Source organism: Protopterus annectens, chromosome 12.part0 (assembly GCF_019279795.1).
Source record: "Protopterus annectens isolate FY-2018-M chromosome 12.part0, PAN1.0, whole genome shotgun sequence".
Classification (NCBI taxonomy): domain Eukaryota; kingdom Metazoa; phylum Chordata; order Ceratodontiformes; family Protopteridae; genus Protopterus; species Protopterus annectens.
The window spans coordinates 1,234,143,027-1,234,161,364 of record NC_056746.1 but is presented as its reverse complement, the minus strand read 5'-3'; the positions used below and the strand labels follow the sequence as shown (position 1 = coordinate 1,234,161,364).

General features: G+C 42.1%; 1 protein-coding gene across 1 annotated transcript in view; it reads left to right on the top strand.

The window, feature by feature from the left end:
* ZNF341 (zinc finger protein 341) overlaps positions 1-7,608 on the top strand; it is a 1,063,660-nt gene extending 1,056,052 nt beyond the window's left edge. Inside the window, exon 15 of the mRNA XM_044089011.1 lies at positions 7,092-7,608. Coding sequence (XP_043944946.1) covers positions 7,092-7,594 — 503 coding nt within the window. The 3' untranslated portion in view covers positions 7,595-7,608. The remainder of the gene's footprint in view (positions 1-7,091) is intronic.
* The last annotated feature ends 10,730 nt before the right edge of the window (positions 7,609-18,338 follow it).

Here is an 18,338-nt window from a genome sequence, read left to right as displayed (position 1 = left end):
CCCTTTCTGCAGTCTCACAGCAAATATCCTGCTTGGATACTAGATCCCAGACAGGATCTTATTTCACAATCGACAGAACAACAGATTCCCAATTTTCAGTCCCTCAGACTAACTGCTTGGTTTCTCCATTCCATTAGTTTTGCTAAAGTCCAGACTTCCTTCACCTGTCCGTGACATCATTCTTGCTTCTCAAAAGCCCTCCAACAAGAAGGTATATTATAGCAAATGGAAAAGGTTTTCCATCTGCGCTTCACATAAGATTATAGACCCCTTTTCAGCCTCAGTTTCAGATGTCTTTATGTTTTTGGGTTCTGTTTTCCACGAAGGAGCTAGTTTTTCTACTATTTTCCCTCTACCCTTTCTTCTTCCAAACTCTGTTGGGCAGTTTTAAAAGGGGGTTTTCAACTAAGACCTCCAATCAAGGATCCTTCCCCCTTGGGATCTTACTTTAGTACTGCAAGGTCTCGCCCAGAAACCCTTTGAACCTGCCAGATCTTGTGAGCTAAGTACTTGTCATGGAAGACTGTTTTTCTGTCTATTACGTCAGCTAGGAGAGTTTCAGAATTGCAGGTTCTGTCTTGTCAATCACCGTACATAACCTTTTTTAAGGAAAGAGTTTCTCTCAGGACAAATCCTTCCTTCATTCCAAAGGTCGCTTCAGAGGCAAACATAAATCAAACCATTCATTTACCTGTTTTTTTCCCAATAAAGGCAAACACATGTTGCATTCTTTGGATGTTCACAGACAGTTGTGTTTCTACCTACATATGACCAGACCTCATAGAAAGTCAGAGCAGTTATTCATTGCCTTTTCACCTAACAGGTTGGGACAGATTGTCCCTAAGGTTACTTTAGCAAAATGGATTATGGAATGTATTTCTACTTTGTCAGCAAGGGCAAACAACTTCCCTGTCCATTTAGAGCCCACTCTACCAGATCAGGGTCAACCTTTTCAGCTTTTTCTGCTAGAACTCCAATTGATGAAATCTGTGCCGCAGCTACTTGGTCCACAGCTCATACTTTTGTATCTCACCCCAAGTTAGACATTATTTCCAGAAACAAAGCATCCTTTGGTTACGTGGTGCTCAGGCATATCCTTCCTTGAGGTTCTCCCAGGGTTTGTGTAGCTGGGGACTCTGATCCATTTGTGATGCGTAATGAAATGGACAACATCCGATTAGAAGTTATGTATTTACCATAACTTGGTATCTGTGTTGTCCAATTTCTTTATGCATCACTTCCCACCCTCCATCCCTCTTCCATGTGCAGCTGAGAGCAATCTAGAGGTTTAAGGAACCCACTGATTTCTAGTTTGGACTCTAGTAGGTCTTTTGTCTCTATATTTCTGTTATCTCCAAGAAAACCATCTTGAGGAGGTGGAAGCAAACTCGATCTGAGGGTTTGAGGAGGAGTGAGACATCATGGTAGTGGGAGGAGTTTGAGGCTCAGATCGTATGTCTGAGAAATGGCCAGCTTGGATCCAAGGACCGATCCAAAGAAACATTTGTGATGCATAATGAAATTGGACAGCACAGATACCAAGTTATGGTAAGTACATAACTTCTATTATATTTGGCAGGTTGATGGATAATGTACATAATGTAAATCTGTCACATCTACAGTGAGGTTCATCTGCAGAGATTCACATCCTGTTCACTACCTCCTTGGTATTGTTCAGTATATACTAGTGGAACCAGCATATACTAGAGGAACCAGCAGAACTTAGTACTGACTGCTCTGGGATAGTGCCTGTTCTGCAGTAGTATCCCACTGACAACTGCCCTCTGCATTCTCCTGTCAAAACACTTTCCTACTGTCTTATAAACTTGTGTGCAGGACCATCCCTTAAGCTTCCTGAGCAGCAGTATCTCTAGAATACCCCAGTGCTGCTGGTGTTGTTTGCCTTCCCTCATCCTTTTGTGAAGACTACAGTGGTTAATAGAGCAGCTCTGAAATACTGCAGCAGGATCATTCAAACAAGTAAAGAGACAACCTGCTCAATGTTGGGGGCAACACATGCTTCCCCAAGCTGTAGTACATAATTCAGCAAAGGAGGAGGATTTTCATGTCTCATTCAGTATGCAGGCACACAGACAATATTTCCATCTTATTATTGCTAGCATATTTGCTGATTACTGCATTGCCTGCTTGAGAGTGCGGCTGAGTTGTAGGCAGACAGTGGAGAGAGCATCTGATAAATAATGGTCAGTCTCATGGTTGGGAGTGTTGTGGCTACACTGAAGCTTCCTGCAGACAACTTTCTATGACAGTATTTGAGGACCATTGGGGTTAACAGCTTAAGATGTGCAATTTATTATGTATACTGTGCCATGCATGTTGATAGTGGATGACAGGTGTCCACTGACTTCTCTCATGCACTGTGCAGGTATTACACATAGCAATGGATGATGACACAGGAAGGGATTTTATTTGCAGACTCACCTGTGAATTTCAGGAACACAGGTGCGTGTGTGTCTCTTGTTATCCAATGCATGCTGACCAGTACTAATGCCTCAATTCATGCTTTTATGGTGTGCATATGTATGGATGTGTGTAGGCTGTACATGTGTGTGTGTATACACACACACACACTGTTGTGTTCCTGCACATTGAGCACCCTTTTTAAGTTATTATACATGTGGAAAAGTTAGGTGTGCACTCTGGTGACATTAGAGAGCAGCCTGGCCTCGTCTGAGCTTGTGAATCACTTCTGAAACCTAAGAGTATGTTGTGATTGTCCAGCAAGATATTTTGCTTGTTCATTGGTTTTCAGTGAATGTTTAAAGTTGTCATGTTTGAGCAACACATGGCTTATTTACACAGAGCTTGGCAGCCATGGCATTTAGCTGCAAGTCTGCTCATAAGTCCATTACATAAACATCCAATGTGTTTCTGTTCTAGTCATGTGATTCTGTCGTGAGACGCACACACAGAGATGTTCCACTTGCTAAGCAAGATGAGCTAGGAGAAGGTCATGATCAGCTACTGGTTAGGTACCGGGATCCTCCATATTATACACACACACTGGTCATTGAACCATAAGTAGCAGTAAAGACACTGTCATTGTACATTTAGGTGTTAATGACCTGAGATGCATCTCACTAGACAATATGAAGAGACTGATGATGGAGCTTTCAGCCTTTGTGTCCAAGGCTAGTATGAGCCTAGCAGTGAGCAGCATTCTACTTTCTCAGAGGATGATATTACAGTATGAGCAGAAGGTAATTGACTTTAACAATTGGTGTAGTTTTTAAAAAAAAAAGAAACATATCACTTAATGACACAGGCAATCATATGTTTATTTATATACAGGAAAACAAACCATATTGACATATTTTCAGTTGCAAACATTATATGTCACATATAATATATTTGGTCACTGTCAGTCATTCAATTCCTGCAATTCCTTAAACCTCATTCCTCCTCCAAAACATTATTTTGCATGTATTGTTGTTCCCACTATTCCCATGTTTTTCTATTTAATTTGCCCCTACCCTTTGCTAAATATCTTACTTCTAGTTGTTTTATCTCTGTTACTGTATTCACTACTTCTAGTGCAGTTGGTTTAGATTTTGATTTCTAGTTTCTAGTAATTACTTGTTTGACAGCCACCAGAATTACACTCAGTAAGGCCGTTCTGATTCTGTTTCACAGTTCAGAAAAAATCATTTCCTAAGTTACTCCAATTTCCTCACCCAGTATGTCTGATAGAGTAGTCTGCAAGCAATTGGCTTAAGTTTTGGTGTCATTCAAAGGGGGTGCACAGTATCTCTCAGCTTGGGAGGATATGGTTGACAGACTGGTCTATATTATATGTTTGAAGTTTGAAAACTTTGAACGTTAAATCAAATTTAAATGTTCAAAGTTTCAAACAATGAACATATAATAAAAAAACAAACAAAAAAACAAAAACAAATGGAACTTGCCTGACTAGTGTAGGCAGGGGGCAAGCTCCCCCTGCACCCACCACACCCCCCGCTCTTTAAATATACCAACTCTGAGACCGCACTATAGTGCAGAATATACCAACTCTGAGACTGCACTATAGTGCAGTCTCGGAGTTGGTACATTTAAAGAGCGGGGGGCGTGGGGGGTGCAGGGGGCTTGCCCCCCTGCTAAAATCCATTAGTTTTTTTTTTTTTTTTTTTTAACATATGTTCACAGTTTTATAACTTCGAACATTTAAATTCGATATTTTAATGTTCGAAGTTATAAAACTTCGAAAATATGATATAGATCCTGACAGATTATACTGCTTCACCAAGGAAGGTCTGCACCTATCCCCAAAGATTCTTGAATATTGGTAAAAAATCTGTCTACCCCATACTGCCTTTTTTTATGCAATACCAACCTGATAAACATTCCAGCATAGCTTGTAGCAGTCCTATAACATCATGTAAACAACTGCGCTGAGGCAGCTGTGCCCACCCAGAATAAGCATAGCTGTAATGTGAAGAGCAAGCCACCCTGGAGGAAGTCAGTATCAAGAAGTTCTATAACCACAAATGAAAACCATACCCATATCTGTATAGGGCAATTTTCAGCAAGGCAAGAAACCCATCATCAGACTAAATAACCAACTCAGGTGTGTTCTACATCAAAGCCAACTTTGAGATTAAAATAGCCGTACAGGCAATGGACAACCACAAGCCCTTCTTTGGGTATGTCTGCCACCTCAAAGGTAATACACAACAGTGTGCTGAACTATTTGTAAACAGAATCACCCGTAACAATGCCAGAGGATATAGCAAACCTATTTGCTGATAAATTTAGCTCCAATTTCACCCCACTTTCCCCACCTGATACCTCACAAGTGATACTCTCAACTATGACTCCCACAACCACCACAAACAAACTAATGCCCTCTCCAAGACAAAGAATGCTGCTTCTATGGGGGGGCCTTGATAATATCCCAGGATGCCTCCTGAATAGCATGAGGCATGGCCTATCGAGCCCTCTAAGATCACTATTCATTCTTAGCCTCCAAACTGGCTTTGTGCCTAGTGAATGGTGGACTGCAACAGTTATCCTTCTGCTCAAGGTGGCCATCTACTGACCTGGGTAATTACAGACCTGTAAGTCTGACTGGTCTCGTATGTAAGGCCATGGAAAGAATTCTCATGGATATTGTAAATAAAGACACAGGAAATTTTCAGACACTGGATCCAACACAGTTTGGTATCATCAAGAGCAGATTGTGCTGTTCAACCTGGTGGACTTTTTCAAGGAAGTCACCAAAGCTATGGATGATGGCAAAACAGTACATGCTGCCTGTCATGACCTGGCCAAAGCATTCAAACTATTCCACATTTTGGACATTGTTGGTAAACTCAGGAAACTAGAGGTAAACACCTATGTCACCTGGTGAATATCCAACTGGCTCACAGACAGGACGCTGGAAGTCAGAATAAAGGCTCTACCTCCACAAAAGGCCAGTCACCAGAATAGTTCTTCAGGGCTTGGTGCTGGGGCTGCATCTTTTTAGACTCCACTTTCTGAAAATCAGTGCTAACATTAAAGACCTCTGGTTGAACAAGTTTGAGGATGACTGCAAGCTTGGCACAATAGAATCCCCCCCAAGGATACTAAAATCATCCAAGAGGGCTCATTGCAAACTAATAATTTATGCAAGAGCCATGGTCTAAAACTTGAATACCAAAAAATGCATAATGGTATTCTTTGGAGAGTTGTTCACCTCTAGGAATTGCCATACAGACAATACAGCCCTAAAAATAGACCTACTGGTTAGGGATTTGGGAACATATATGGACAGTGACATGGCCTTCAACCATCATGTCTGTATTGGAAGGAAATCATTATGTATTGCCCGACTCATAAGCAAGAGTATCCAGGTCCAAAGATGTCATTATCCCACTTTATTCAGTCCTCATTACTGAACATTGAGTAAATTGTTCCCTTTGGTATGCATCTTACCATACATACATAACTGGAATGGCCACATAAGTTCCTCACAAAAAGAATGTAGGATGTAAACCACACAAAATACAGAGACCACCTCAAAGCCTTATCTTTGTACTCAGTCTCCTACAGAATACTGAAAGGTGATATATGCCTGGCTTACAAGGCATCAACTGATCCTGTGTTGATGGACTTGCTGCTTATCCACAAGTCTAACAGCTTTAGAAATACCTGATCAAAGTACCCAGATTTCATTTGCAACATAAATAGAACTTGTTGGAGGGACAGGTGAGTGTGTTTGAGATTAGTACTACTCGAACAGGTTTCCTCTCCATGTGAAACAGAGTTTGTTCTTGACCCTATTCAACCACAGCCTGGACCAATGGATGGGGAAACCAATATTTACCCCTGGACTAGCACCTATATCCATATTGGACAGAGGCTGTTTATAAATGCTCTGCCACTTAAACACAGGTCTATGTTCCTAGGTAATTTATCCTGTCATTTTCAAATTGGAAAGCATGGCTAGGCCTAAAAAGGCTGCCTAGGGCTGTTAGCTTAGTAATTGCAATTGCCTATGAACCTGTATACAGACTAATATATTTAAAAATGTAGACGCATCAAAATTGTAGGCACATTAAAATACAGACAAAAAAACACATTAATTCTTATTAAATTAATCACAAAAGTTGTCCAAAAACTCTGCATCAGGAAGTGCAGAATTTTGTCTATTTATTAGATTTGAGTGCAAGGTAAGTCTGCCCGGGTATGACCCTTTCCAGCAGAAATGTTGGGAGAAAAGCTCAGATGTTCATCATATTGAGCTGTTGACATTTGGACACGTGGAAGGTACACTGAAGCTTTGGAAGCTGGACGACTATTGTATTCTCGGCAGGATATAACCCCATATAGCTATGGCTTAATATACTGCAGCAGTGAGCATTCAGACATCTACTATTCTGGTAAGTTTAACTTGCATAACTATACTTTGTTAAACAAAGCATTTAACCATAGTAATCGAAAGCAACATTAAAAAATGTGCACTGAGGACTAAATGTTAAACAGAGCAGACTGCACACCTTTCTGAATATGAGTTGACAGTGAGGTGATAGTGACTAAAGAGCACTGGGATTCTAAACATTACATATATTTAATGAACATTTCTCTTCCAGGAATGAAGATCCACAAGTGCCAGTACTGTAGCAAGTCCTTCAGCCGGAGAGCACACATGGTGGAACATCAGCGCAGCCATACAGGCAACTATGAATACCGTTGTCCAACCTGCAATAAAGGGTTCACCAGGCAAAAGTACCTGAAGGAACATAAGTGTAAACTGAATACAAGGGATGGCAAAGAGCTTCAGGATGAGAAGCCTCGAAAAAAGCGTTCCCGCTCAAAGAAGCTTTCTCCACTTCTACAAAAGCTTGATACAGAACAATGCAAACATCCCACAGATACCAACACTGTGGAACTTGTTGACAGTGCAAGACAACATCAGTTTCATGGATCTGAAGCAGTCTTGTCCATAGTTGTTGATGGCAGTGCTGTTGCAGATACTGGACTAGTTCCAGAGCACACGCACAATATTTCCTCAAATCTAACACTTGCAGAACTGCAGACTAATACTGATGTTACAATGTTGGCAGTTCCTGTTTATATACAGACTTCAGAATAAACCGAAAAAAATAAGAGGTCAATATTATTGAATAAGTTATTTTAAAGCAAATAGTCCTTAAAAATCTGGCTTGCCATGAAGTTGTATGGTTTTGTCTGTATTTATTCTTGCACAGGCAGCAAAAGCTTGTTTCCACCCTTCATTAGGAGACAGAAGAGGCATCTGTTCATTGGGAAAAGTAATGTTATTTGATGTGTTCAGAAGAATGATCCAGTGATGAGAGGCTTCTGTCATTTATTATTATTAATATCATCACTTCTGCATGCCTGAGTGATAAAGTCAGTTATCAGCTTGGGACTCCTGCTTCAGCTACTGTTGCTAGCAGTGTTGTTCTAGAAGTGGTGAATAGTTCACAGTATTACTCTTGAGTTTTGGATCAGATGGCAGAATTTTGCAATTTGTGGCCAAGTCTCTAAAACTTTATCAAAGTCGTCTGAAGATAAAATATAAATATATTTTTATTTTAGTTTTGGTATAATGTGAAATTTGTTAACACTGATAGATGAAAACTGTCATTTGCCTGCAGGTCAGGCACAGGGCACATGAACTCCTTCCGGACGTTTTCAGGCTTGCTGTTACTGGTAATACTCAGCTGGAGGCATACTCCAGCTCTTGATCTTTGGCTTTAGTCCAGTAGTAAGCCAGCAGCAACCACAGCCTGTGAGCATGGAATCATTTGTATACCAGCTGTTATGTTAAATGTATCTGTTTGCTGAGAATACAGCTGTGATGATGTACAGCTAGAGTTCTTCATGATGAATAAAGTCACAGTACAGATAAACAAGGTGAGATATTTTTGCTTATTTTAACACATTTGTTTAGTTTTATTTTAATGTTCCATCGTTTTGTTGTAATTTCAGTCCATATTTTAAAATGCTGTTGAATGGGCATATATTGTAACAAAGTGAGTTAAGTAAGGAGTAATATGATGTGTAGTCTGTTTTTGAAAAGGTAATAGCATCAGTGAAGATCTAGAGATAGTGGCAGGTGATGTAAACTTTGACCTTTGTGCATCAGCCAAAGTCAGAAAAGCATATTTATCATTGTACCATTTCATAAATCACCGATCTGACCCATGAGCTTTTGAACAAAGGACTTGAAACAAATTGAAAAGGTACAAGTCCTTACTTCGAAGAATTTTCTCTTTTGGAAAATTTAAATTCATAAAGGTGTTACGAATTATGACATGCTGTTTCATAGAGGTAACCTCTTTGCCCGATGTGGTATTCAGTTCTGCTTGAATGGTCTGTGTGTGGAATGTACCACTGGAAAGTTAAGATGTGGGAACCTTGGCAGTAAAATGTGAAGGCATTTAACAGGCTAGAGATATTTAGTGCAGGGCACTGTGATGAGATATCACTTCATTGAGTTGCTGCAGTTCAACCAGCAGTTGTCCCTGGTTTGAGTAAGCTTTGTAGATAGTTGTGTGTTTACCCTGGTGTTCTACTCTGACCATTGTTCCTGTAGCATAACGCTCAAAGGAAACTCAAGCCTTCTATGGGAAGACTAGTTTATGTACTAAAAAATGGTTTCTGTGATGGCTTTCCTATGATCAGTATTGTAGTATGACTAACAAATGGAAATATTATATCAGGGAAACGAGTACATCTGTCCAGAATAGCAAAGCCTAGGCATCTTCCTCTTGTAATGTACATTTGAAGTATGACCAAAGTGTGCCAAGGCTAAGTGGTACATAAGGGATGTATGGGTTTGAAGTACCCCAGAGCTTTCTCACTGCCAGCTGGAACACTACCTGCATTTCTGTCAGCCTGTCAGATGTAAATTTATTGCCTATTCTACTTGCCTTGGCTAGATAAGTCTCTCTGTTGGGAAAAATTCCTCATCATATTTTTTTCTCAGAAATTAACCATTTTCATGTCAACTAGAAAAAGAAAAATGTGATTGTGAAAAGCAAATACCTTACAGGGACAGCCATATTAAATGTCTTTTTTTTTCTAGTAGCCATTTACGATTATAGAAATTGTTCTGTTTGCCAATCCTTTGACCCTATGATCCATAGGAGCTGCATGTCTTCCTTGAGATTTGCTTGGAAAATTCGAGATTCAAAGAGCTCACGCACATCAGAATGGATACCAGCTCTTCCCATTCATATGTCTCATCAGCTGAAAAAGAGGCTTAAAAAGACCAAATCCGATGCTACAACTGTCCAGTCAGACCTGGAAGTCTCCACTGATGTTCTTCATCTCACATTGCTGCAGTCCTTACACTTGGGGTAGTCCGCTGTCCTCGGTCGGCCCGAATATCAAAGTATAAGGCTGACGTCGGTCAAGGCGCATTTGACTGACATCAGGACGTCAGGGTACAAATGCGCATGCCCAACGTCATATCCTCAGTCTTTTTTGCCGCATGGTCTGATGCAGAAGCAGCGTTGCAAGTGCCGTTCGGCGTTCTGAAATTTTTCGAATTCGGAGTTTCAGACCGAGTCAAAGTTGGCTAAGTACCCCGTTGGGGAATATTTTAGTTTTTTCTTGCCTCAGTGGTTTACCGGATGTCAGAAAAAGTGAATAACTGTATTTCTTGTGGGAAACAGATACCGCATAGAGATTATCATACTTTGTGTATTCCTTGTTTAGGGCCTGAGCACGACGTTGTTGGGTGTCGCTCTTGTGCTAGATTCAATAAGCGCACTATAAAGAGAAGGTTAGATTGTGCCAGGTTAGTCTTCGGGAAGCGGTGCAATTATAAAATGCCGTCGGATGCTCCGACGCCCGCTTCTTCGAAGAAGCGCAAGGACAAAGCAGCTAAGCCTAGGCTAGAAGAACCGTCCGTACCGGACGCCGGTTCTTTAGAGGTGTCGGTGGAGCCGGTGGTTCCGCCGGAGGTTTCTTTGGAGTCCCAGGGAGAGACTTTGTTATTGCAGGATGTGGCCTCTCAGGAGGCAGGTCAGGCTGAAGGGGCTTCTCAGGTTACTGTACTCCCCTCCCTTCCTAGGGTGGCTAGGCCCTCTCCTTCTGTTTCCAAGGCTTCTCCCAGAGGCAGGCCAGGTTTAGCTTCAGTTGGTGTCACCCCTAGTTCTTCAGGAACTGTGCCCAAGAAGCATATGCTGAAAATGGCAGAAGATTTGATTACTTTGATTAGAGGTTCTTTGCCCCCTCCTGATAAGAGACCTAGGGTGGAACCTGAGCTAGGAGTTTTGAGCAGGCTTGGATGTTTCAGAGTCTTGGCTGAAGACTTGCAGGAGTATTCTCCTTATTCTGATTCTGATGTGGATGATTCTACTCCTTCTGCTTCTCCTCCTGAGGATTTTTCTTTTTCAGAGACTCTTCATTCCATGAGGGAGCATTTTAAGTGGGAAGGTCAGGACTTCTCTGATTCCAGGAAAAGGCTTAGGGAATTTTTGTTTTACCCCAGCATAGGCCTTTGGCTATACCTCCTGTTCTGGATGTGGTGGAAGATGTTTTGCAGAGGCTTCTCTTAATCCTGATTCTTTGCCTCCTGCTCCTGTTAAACCGGATAGGTATTACAGGGTGCCTGAAGCTCATAAGTATCTTTTTAAGAGTCCTAAGGCAGACCCAGAAACTGTTAGTCAGGGGCCTAAAGGTGTTAAGGCTTCTGTTGTCAAAAATCCGGTTCCTCCAGATAAAGAGGCCAGGGCTTTGGATAGATGGGGAAAGAAAGTTTATACTTCTTCCACCCTAGCTATGAGGGCTTTGAATTGCCAGTTTCACATGTTGAAATACCAAAACTATCTCCTTTCACAATTGAAGTCTAAGGTAGATGCTCTGGCGGAAGGTATTGAGTGTAAAGAGTTACAAGATTTAGTACATGTTTCTGAACAGGTGGGTAAGCATTCTTTGCAATGTGGTTTTGATGCTGTACAGGCCTCGTCTAGGGTGGCTGCCACTGGGTCAGTTCTTCGCAGGCACGCCTGGCTGAGGGATCAGAATTTATCTGACCATGTTAAGACAAGGATTTTAGATGCTCCTTTACAATCTGATTTGTTGTTTGGTTCTCCTGTTGAGGCAGTCTTAAAGAAAATGGAAGACAAGGCTAAGTCTATGCAGACTGTTAAAGATTTTTTGCAGGTTCAGCCTCCGAAGTTTAGTAGAAATTGGCCTACCAAGGGGTGGACGTATCCTTCTTATGATTCCCAGTCTAGGGGTAGGTCTAGATGTGGTAGGGGCAGAGCTCAGGGCTCTTTCAGGCCTAGAACAGGGAGTTCACCTGCACAGTCTTCGGGTGAGGGCAGGGGTCAGTCCTTTCGTAAACAGACCCAATGACCTACCTTTTCAGCTGCCAGAGCCTTCTCGTCTGGCAGCACCTTTGGGAGGAAGGTTGGCACTTTTCAAGGAAAATTGGAGTTTAATTACCCAAGACAGATGGGTATTGGATATCATACACCACGGTTACAGGTTTTATTTCCATACCTTGCCTCCTTTCAAAGACATGCCAGACGTTCCTCCTCAGCAAAGAATAGAGGCTCACAAACAAATTTCTCTGTTACTTCAAATAGGGGCCATACAGCCAGTCCCTATGCCAGAAGTGGGCCTAGGATTTTATTCTCGCCTGTTCCTAGTACCAAAGAAAGGGAACACGTGGAGACCAATTTTGGATTTATCTACCCTCAACACTTATCTGGACATTCCCAAGTTCAAAATGTTGACGTTACAACAGCTTTTACCTCTGCTGGGCAAAGATCATTGGATGGTAACTTTGGATCTCAAGGAGGCTTACCTTCATGTTCCTATCAGACTGAGTTGCAGGAAGTATCTGCGTTTTCTGGCTGGGACTTCTCATTATCAGTTCTCTGCATTGCCCTTTGGCTTATCTACTGCCCAGAGTGTTCACGAAAGTTCTGGCTCCAGTGATAGCTTTCCTCAGGCTAAAAGGAATACAGATCTATCCTTATTTGGACGATTGCCTGATTCTGGCTCAAGGAAGGGACGAGCTTCTTCATCATTTGGAATATGTGATAGCAGTGCTAAGATGCCTGGGGTATTCTGTGAGCGAAATAAAGTCCAGTCTAGTACCCTCTCAGGACATGTGCTTTCTGGGTGTAAGACTGAATACAGCATCTCAGATGGCCTTTTTGACCCCGGACAAACAAAATAATCTTTCCCTTTACTTTCATCAATTGTCTCATCAGTCCAGGCTGACTGCAAGGACAGTCCTTCAAGCCTTGGGGTTCATGGCATCTTGTATTCTGGTGCTTCCCAATGCCAAACTGCATATGAGGAAGTTACAATGGTATCTCAAAAATGTATGGACACAGCACTGCCAGGATCTGGACACTGTCATTCAAATAATACCTTGCATTCAAAAGGAATTGTTGTGGTGGGCTCAGGAATGTCACCTAAACAAGGGACTCTCTGTGACCCGGCCAGAGGCGAGTCAGATTCTAACGACAGATGCCTCAGACAAAGTTTGGGGAGCTCATCTGAATGGAAAGTGGATACAAGACAAGTGGCCTGCCAGACTACAACATCTACATATCAACTTGAAGGAGATGTTAGCAGTCCAGTTTGCATTAATAGCTTTCAAGGATTTACTTCTTCCAGGGCAGGTGTTGATTCTAACAGACAACACAACTGTCATGTGGTACATCAACAAGCAAGGGGGAACACATTCTTATCCTCTATGCAGGCAAGAAATGATTTTGTGGGAGACTGCTCTCAGTTTACAGCTAAATCTTCAGGCAAGGTTTCTGCCGGGAGCACAGAACTCCTTAGCAGATGTGTTGAGCAGACGAATTATGGATCCCCACGATTGGAAATTGGATCCTCATGTATTTCAGAAATTGACAGTGTCATGGGGAACTCAAGACATAGATCTGTTCGCTTCTCCACTAAACCACCAGCTGCCAAAGTTTTGCACGAAAAGGTTTCATCCCACAGCTTGGAAAGTGGATGCTCTTTCTTTCAATTGGAGCAATCTTCATGTGTATGCCTTTCCACCTCTGCCTCTCCTCCCAAAGGTACTACTAAAGGCCAGACAGGACAAGCCAAGGATGATTTTGATAGCTCCAGATTGGCCTCGACAGCATTGGTACCCATTACTGAGAAGCCTGGTACGGGAGCCTCCATGGCCTTTGCCTTGATTCCACACCTGTTGTCTCAGGAGGACAGTCATTTGCTCAATGTCAAGCTTCACTCTCTTCACCTAACAGCCTGGCATATTCTGTTTTGAACCATAGTGGGTCTCAACTTCCACAGCAAGTTTTGAATGTTATTTTGGAAGCTAGAAGGCCTAGTACAAGGAAAGTGTACGCAGATAAATGGAAGAGATTTTTATTTTGGAGTGCAGCAAAGGATTTTGATGTTTCTGAGCCTAATTTAAGTGTGGCTCTTCAATATCTTACTGAGTTACTGGACAAAGGTTTGTCCTTCTCTTCTATTAAGGTTTATGCTGCAGCAATTTCGCTCACTATGATTGTGACCCACCATTGTTTTCTCATCCTTTGTTCAAGCAATTTCTTAGAGGGCAAAGAATATAAGACCCCACGTAGAGCTCCTACTCCTGCTTGGGATCTCAATTTTGTGTTGGAGAAACTCACTCTACAACCTTTTGAGCCTGCAGCTACTACCGAGTTGAAATATTTATCATGGAAGACTGCTTTTTGTTGGCCATTACCTCTGCAAGAAGGGTTTCTGAGTTGCAGGCCCTTATGGCGGTTGAGCCTTTCTTAATTTTCCATAAGGATAGGGTATCTTTACGTACTAATCCTTCCTTTATGCCTAAAGTGGTTTCTAGTGTGGCTTTAAACCAAACTATTCATTTGCCTACTTTTTATGCAAATCCCCAAAATAAAGGGGAAAAGATTTTGCACACTTTAGATGTACACAGGCAGTTGCGATATTATTTGGACAGAACTAAAGGGTTCAGGCAGTCTCAGCAGTTATTTGTTTCTTTTGCTTTGAGTTCTCAGGGCAAGCCTGTGTCAAAACAAACTATTTCTAAGTGGATTGGGTTTTGCATTGCTTTCTGTTATTCCCATCATGGCAAGGAAATTCCAGCTGGGATTAGGCCTCATTCCACTAGGGCTACTGCCACTTGACAGCTTTTTGAGGGGTGGCAACTAAAGATATTTTGGAGGCAGCTACTTGGAGTTCAGTGCATACTTTCTCTAGGCATTATCACCTTCCACTTTATTCTAAATCTAGGGCTGGTTTTGCCACTGCTATTTTGCAGGGCATTTTGGCAGCTCCTGCTTCCTTATAGTTTTGCCATCCTCCCTTACCTCTGCTTTGGGATTCTACCCAAGTGTAAGGACTGCAGCAATGTGAGATGAAGAACATAGTACAGTTTTGTACCTACCATAAATGTAGATGTTCAAGATCCACATTGCTGCAGTCCAATTTACCTCCCTCCTTCCCTCTGTAGTTAGAGGCGGTTGTGTGGGTTGGGTTGTCAATATGGTGTATATTGTATATATTGTACATATTTTTAGTGCAAGGGTGGTTGGTTGGTTGTTTGCTGTCTTTTGGTTTTGACCTTTCTTTTTAGGGTCTTCTGACATCTGGGGCAAGAAAAGACTGAGGATATGACGTCGGGCATGCACATTTGTACCCTGACGTCCTGATGTCAGTCAAATGCGCCTTGACCGACGTCAGCCTTATACTTTGATATTCGGGCCGACCGAGGACAGCGGACTACCCCAAGTGTAAGGACTGCAGCAATGTGGATCTTCGAACATCTACATTTATGGTAGGTACAAAACTGTACTTTTCTCCTCATGAATCTCCAGACCCTCTGACTGCTGTTTCTATCACAACCCTGTCTGAAACTGACAAGGTGCTGCTTCATGGCCATCCACTATGACCAGCTAGACAGCTGCCCCTACCAGGAGGGGGAACTAAGGTTGACTATTTTTTAGGGATCTGACAGCATCCCTCAGATTCTTGTCCAAGAAGAAGTACTGGGTTCCCTCATTAAGGTATATCAGGGGTTGAAGGCTTTTTGTTATGGTAAAGCTCATCTTCTCTCTAAGAAAAAACAGAAGATGAAGCACACTGCCCCCCAGCTGTAAGGGATCCTCAGGAGGAGTCTCAGAAGGAGTGATACAAATTTCCTCATAGACTTGTACAAGTTTTTAGTGTCTCTTAAATGCCTGCAGTTCTTTTCTAATGCCCCTCTTCCACTTCTTCCACTGTGAAGAGCGAGAGAGATTCTTGTCTAGAGGAAGAAGATTCGGATTCTGATGATGATTCCTTGGCTTACTGTTGTTAGATTGATTTTCTTATGAAATATGACTCGGAGGAAGAGGATACTGTGTCTCCCGATTGTCCTTTGAATAACTTTCCTTTGAAGATACAGTGCTTAAGATGATGCCGCATTTTCATTGGGAAGGCAAACCGGTGTCAGACATCCAAAAAAGATATGATGTGATGTACATGGGGGTATCAAAACCCTCTGCCATCCTTCTGGTGCTTCAGGCTTTATAGGATTTCTTTATCGTTGTTTCAATGAATACTAAGACCCAACCTCCAGCCCCAAGAAACCTGACAAGTTTTTAAAAATACCAATGTGTAAAAAACCTTGCTGAACTTTTGTCCAATATGCCTGATTCTGAAAGCAGGTCTTCTGCTTTTTTTACTCAATTCTGCTTTTCAGGTTGCTAAGCATTCTATTAAATGCAGCTGTGATGCAGCTGATGCTTTCTCCATAGCAACTACTGTTGGTTCTGTTCTAAGAAGGTTCTCTTGGCTTTGGCTGCAGTCTGTTTCTGGGGATGTTAAATCAACTCTTCAATGTACCTCTTGATATGATTACACTCTTTGCTCCTGCTGCTTACATTTTTAAGAACCTTTAGAAGACAGGCAAGATAATGCAGGACTTCAAACAGATCATTCTCTCTCTCTCTTTCTGTAAATTTCACAAGAACTGCCCTTTTAAGGTTTTCCCTTTTTCATAAGAACAGAAGGCATCCCAAATGGGTGAACAATATTCAAAGAAGAGATCTCAGGACAAACCTAAGCATGAATTTAAGGGGTCTAAACCCTCATTTACTGACAAACCAGCCTTCTTGTGACTATCCACTTCTGCCTCCCAACCCCTTCTGATTTCCCTCTTAGGTCTGTCGATCTTTCAGAGAAATTTTCCTTATCCCTTCCAGTTTGAGAATCAGTCACCAGAGACCATTGGGTTCTTTCTGTCTTTCAAAGTAGTTACAGAATGTCATGACATTCTCTTCCAAATAGATGATGCATGTTTCCTGTTCCATCAAGCCAACTCCATTTAATTCCTTCAACTTTGAAGGAGTGATCTCTCCAGGGTACTAGAAGAGAACCTGTTTCTATTCATGGCTTTGTCTGGTCTCAGAAAAGAAGGAAAATGGAGACCCATTCTGGATTTGTCCCTTCTCAGCTTGTTTCTAAGAGTCCCAAAATTCAGAATGCTTACTGTGAAGTCCTAACTTGCCATGGTTCTGCCCCAAACCTTTTTAGTAATATTGGACATAAAAGATGAATATCTTCATATTTTAATCCAAACAGACAACAGGAAGTTTTTAAGGTTCTCTGTTTCAGAATATAATTTTCAATTCTGTGCATTTGCTATAGGTTCATAGGTTCATACTAGACTATCTGCCCTAGGGAATTTATAAGCCTAGCCAGAATGTGTTTGGCTTTCGCAACCCATTTTAAATTTATTTTGCTATGCCCTTTTTCGAGGTTAGTATACTGTGCCTCTGTCTAACAGTGACACAGAAGTGATACCCGGGGTAACCCTACGATCTCCCATCCACTCATCAAGATTCCTCTTGAAGAGAGTCAATGAGGGACTCTGCCTAACCTGGACTGGGATTTTATTCCAGAGTGAAGGGAGCCTCTGGGTTATGAATCTGTCCCTCCAGCATGTCCTATTTATTTCAGTGCTGAGGTTCAAGTCTCTCGAGCGTGTAGCTCGATGGGATTTGGATTTTCTGAGGTGCAGCATGTCCATTAATTCCGGGTTGGACATGGCTTTATCGTCAGGCACAGATCGCCTCTGAACAGGCGGTATGCCACTGAGTAGAGCTGGAGTTTCTTTAACCGGGCAGCATATGGCATCTGTTTGAGCCCTTTGATCCTCTTGGTGAGGTACTTTTGGGGTCTTTCCAGTTGCTGCAGGTGTCTGGTAAGGTACATCCCAAAGGGGCATTGTACTCAATTATGGGCCTGATGAGGGATGAGTAAAGAGGCATGATGACCTCCCCTGATCTAGATGTGAATCCCTTCATGATTAGGTGGGCTATATAAAATGTTTTTCTAACCACTTTGGCCACATGGTTGTCAAATGAGAGATTGCTATCAACTTGGGTCCCCAGGTCCCTAATTACTTCTTCTGTACTTAATGGATTACCACCTATGTGGTAATTTGTGGGCACTTTGTTTTTGCCAAAGGGGATGACTATACACTTTTTGGCATTTAGCTTGAGGCCATGGATCTGGCACCAGTTGTCTGTTTCTATGAGGCCCTTTTGGAGGATGCTTGTGTCGGCTGGAGAGTTGATTATGGCACCCAGTTTGCAGTCATCTGCGAACTTAGTCAGCCACAGTCCTTCCGTGTTGGCCTGTACCTCCGAGAAATATATACCGAACAAGAGAGGTCCCAGGACTGAGCCTTGTGGGACACCACTTGTAACTGGTTTGGAGTCTGACATGGCTCCAGCAATTCTAACCATGTGGGTTCTGTCCTTGAGCCAGTTTGCAATCCATCTAGTGACATAGGGGTTTATATTTAAGCTGGTGAGCTTATCTATGGCACCAAGAGTTTTCCCAACGTTCTTTGCTCCACTAGTGTTTTT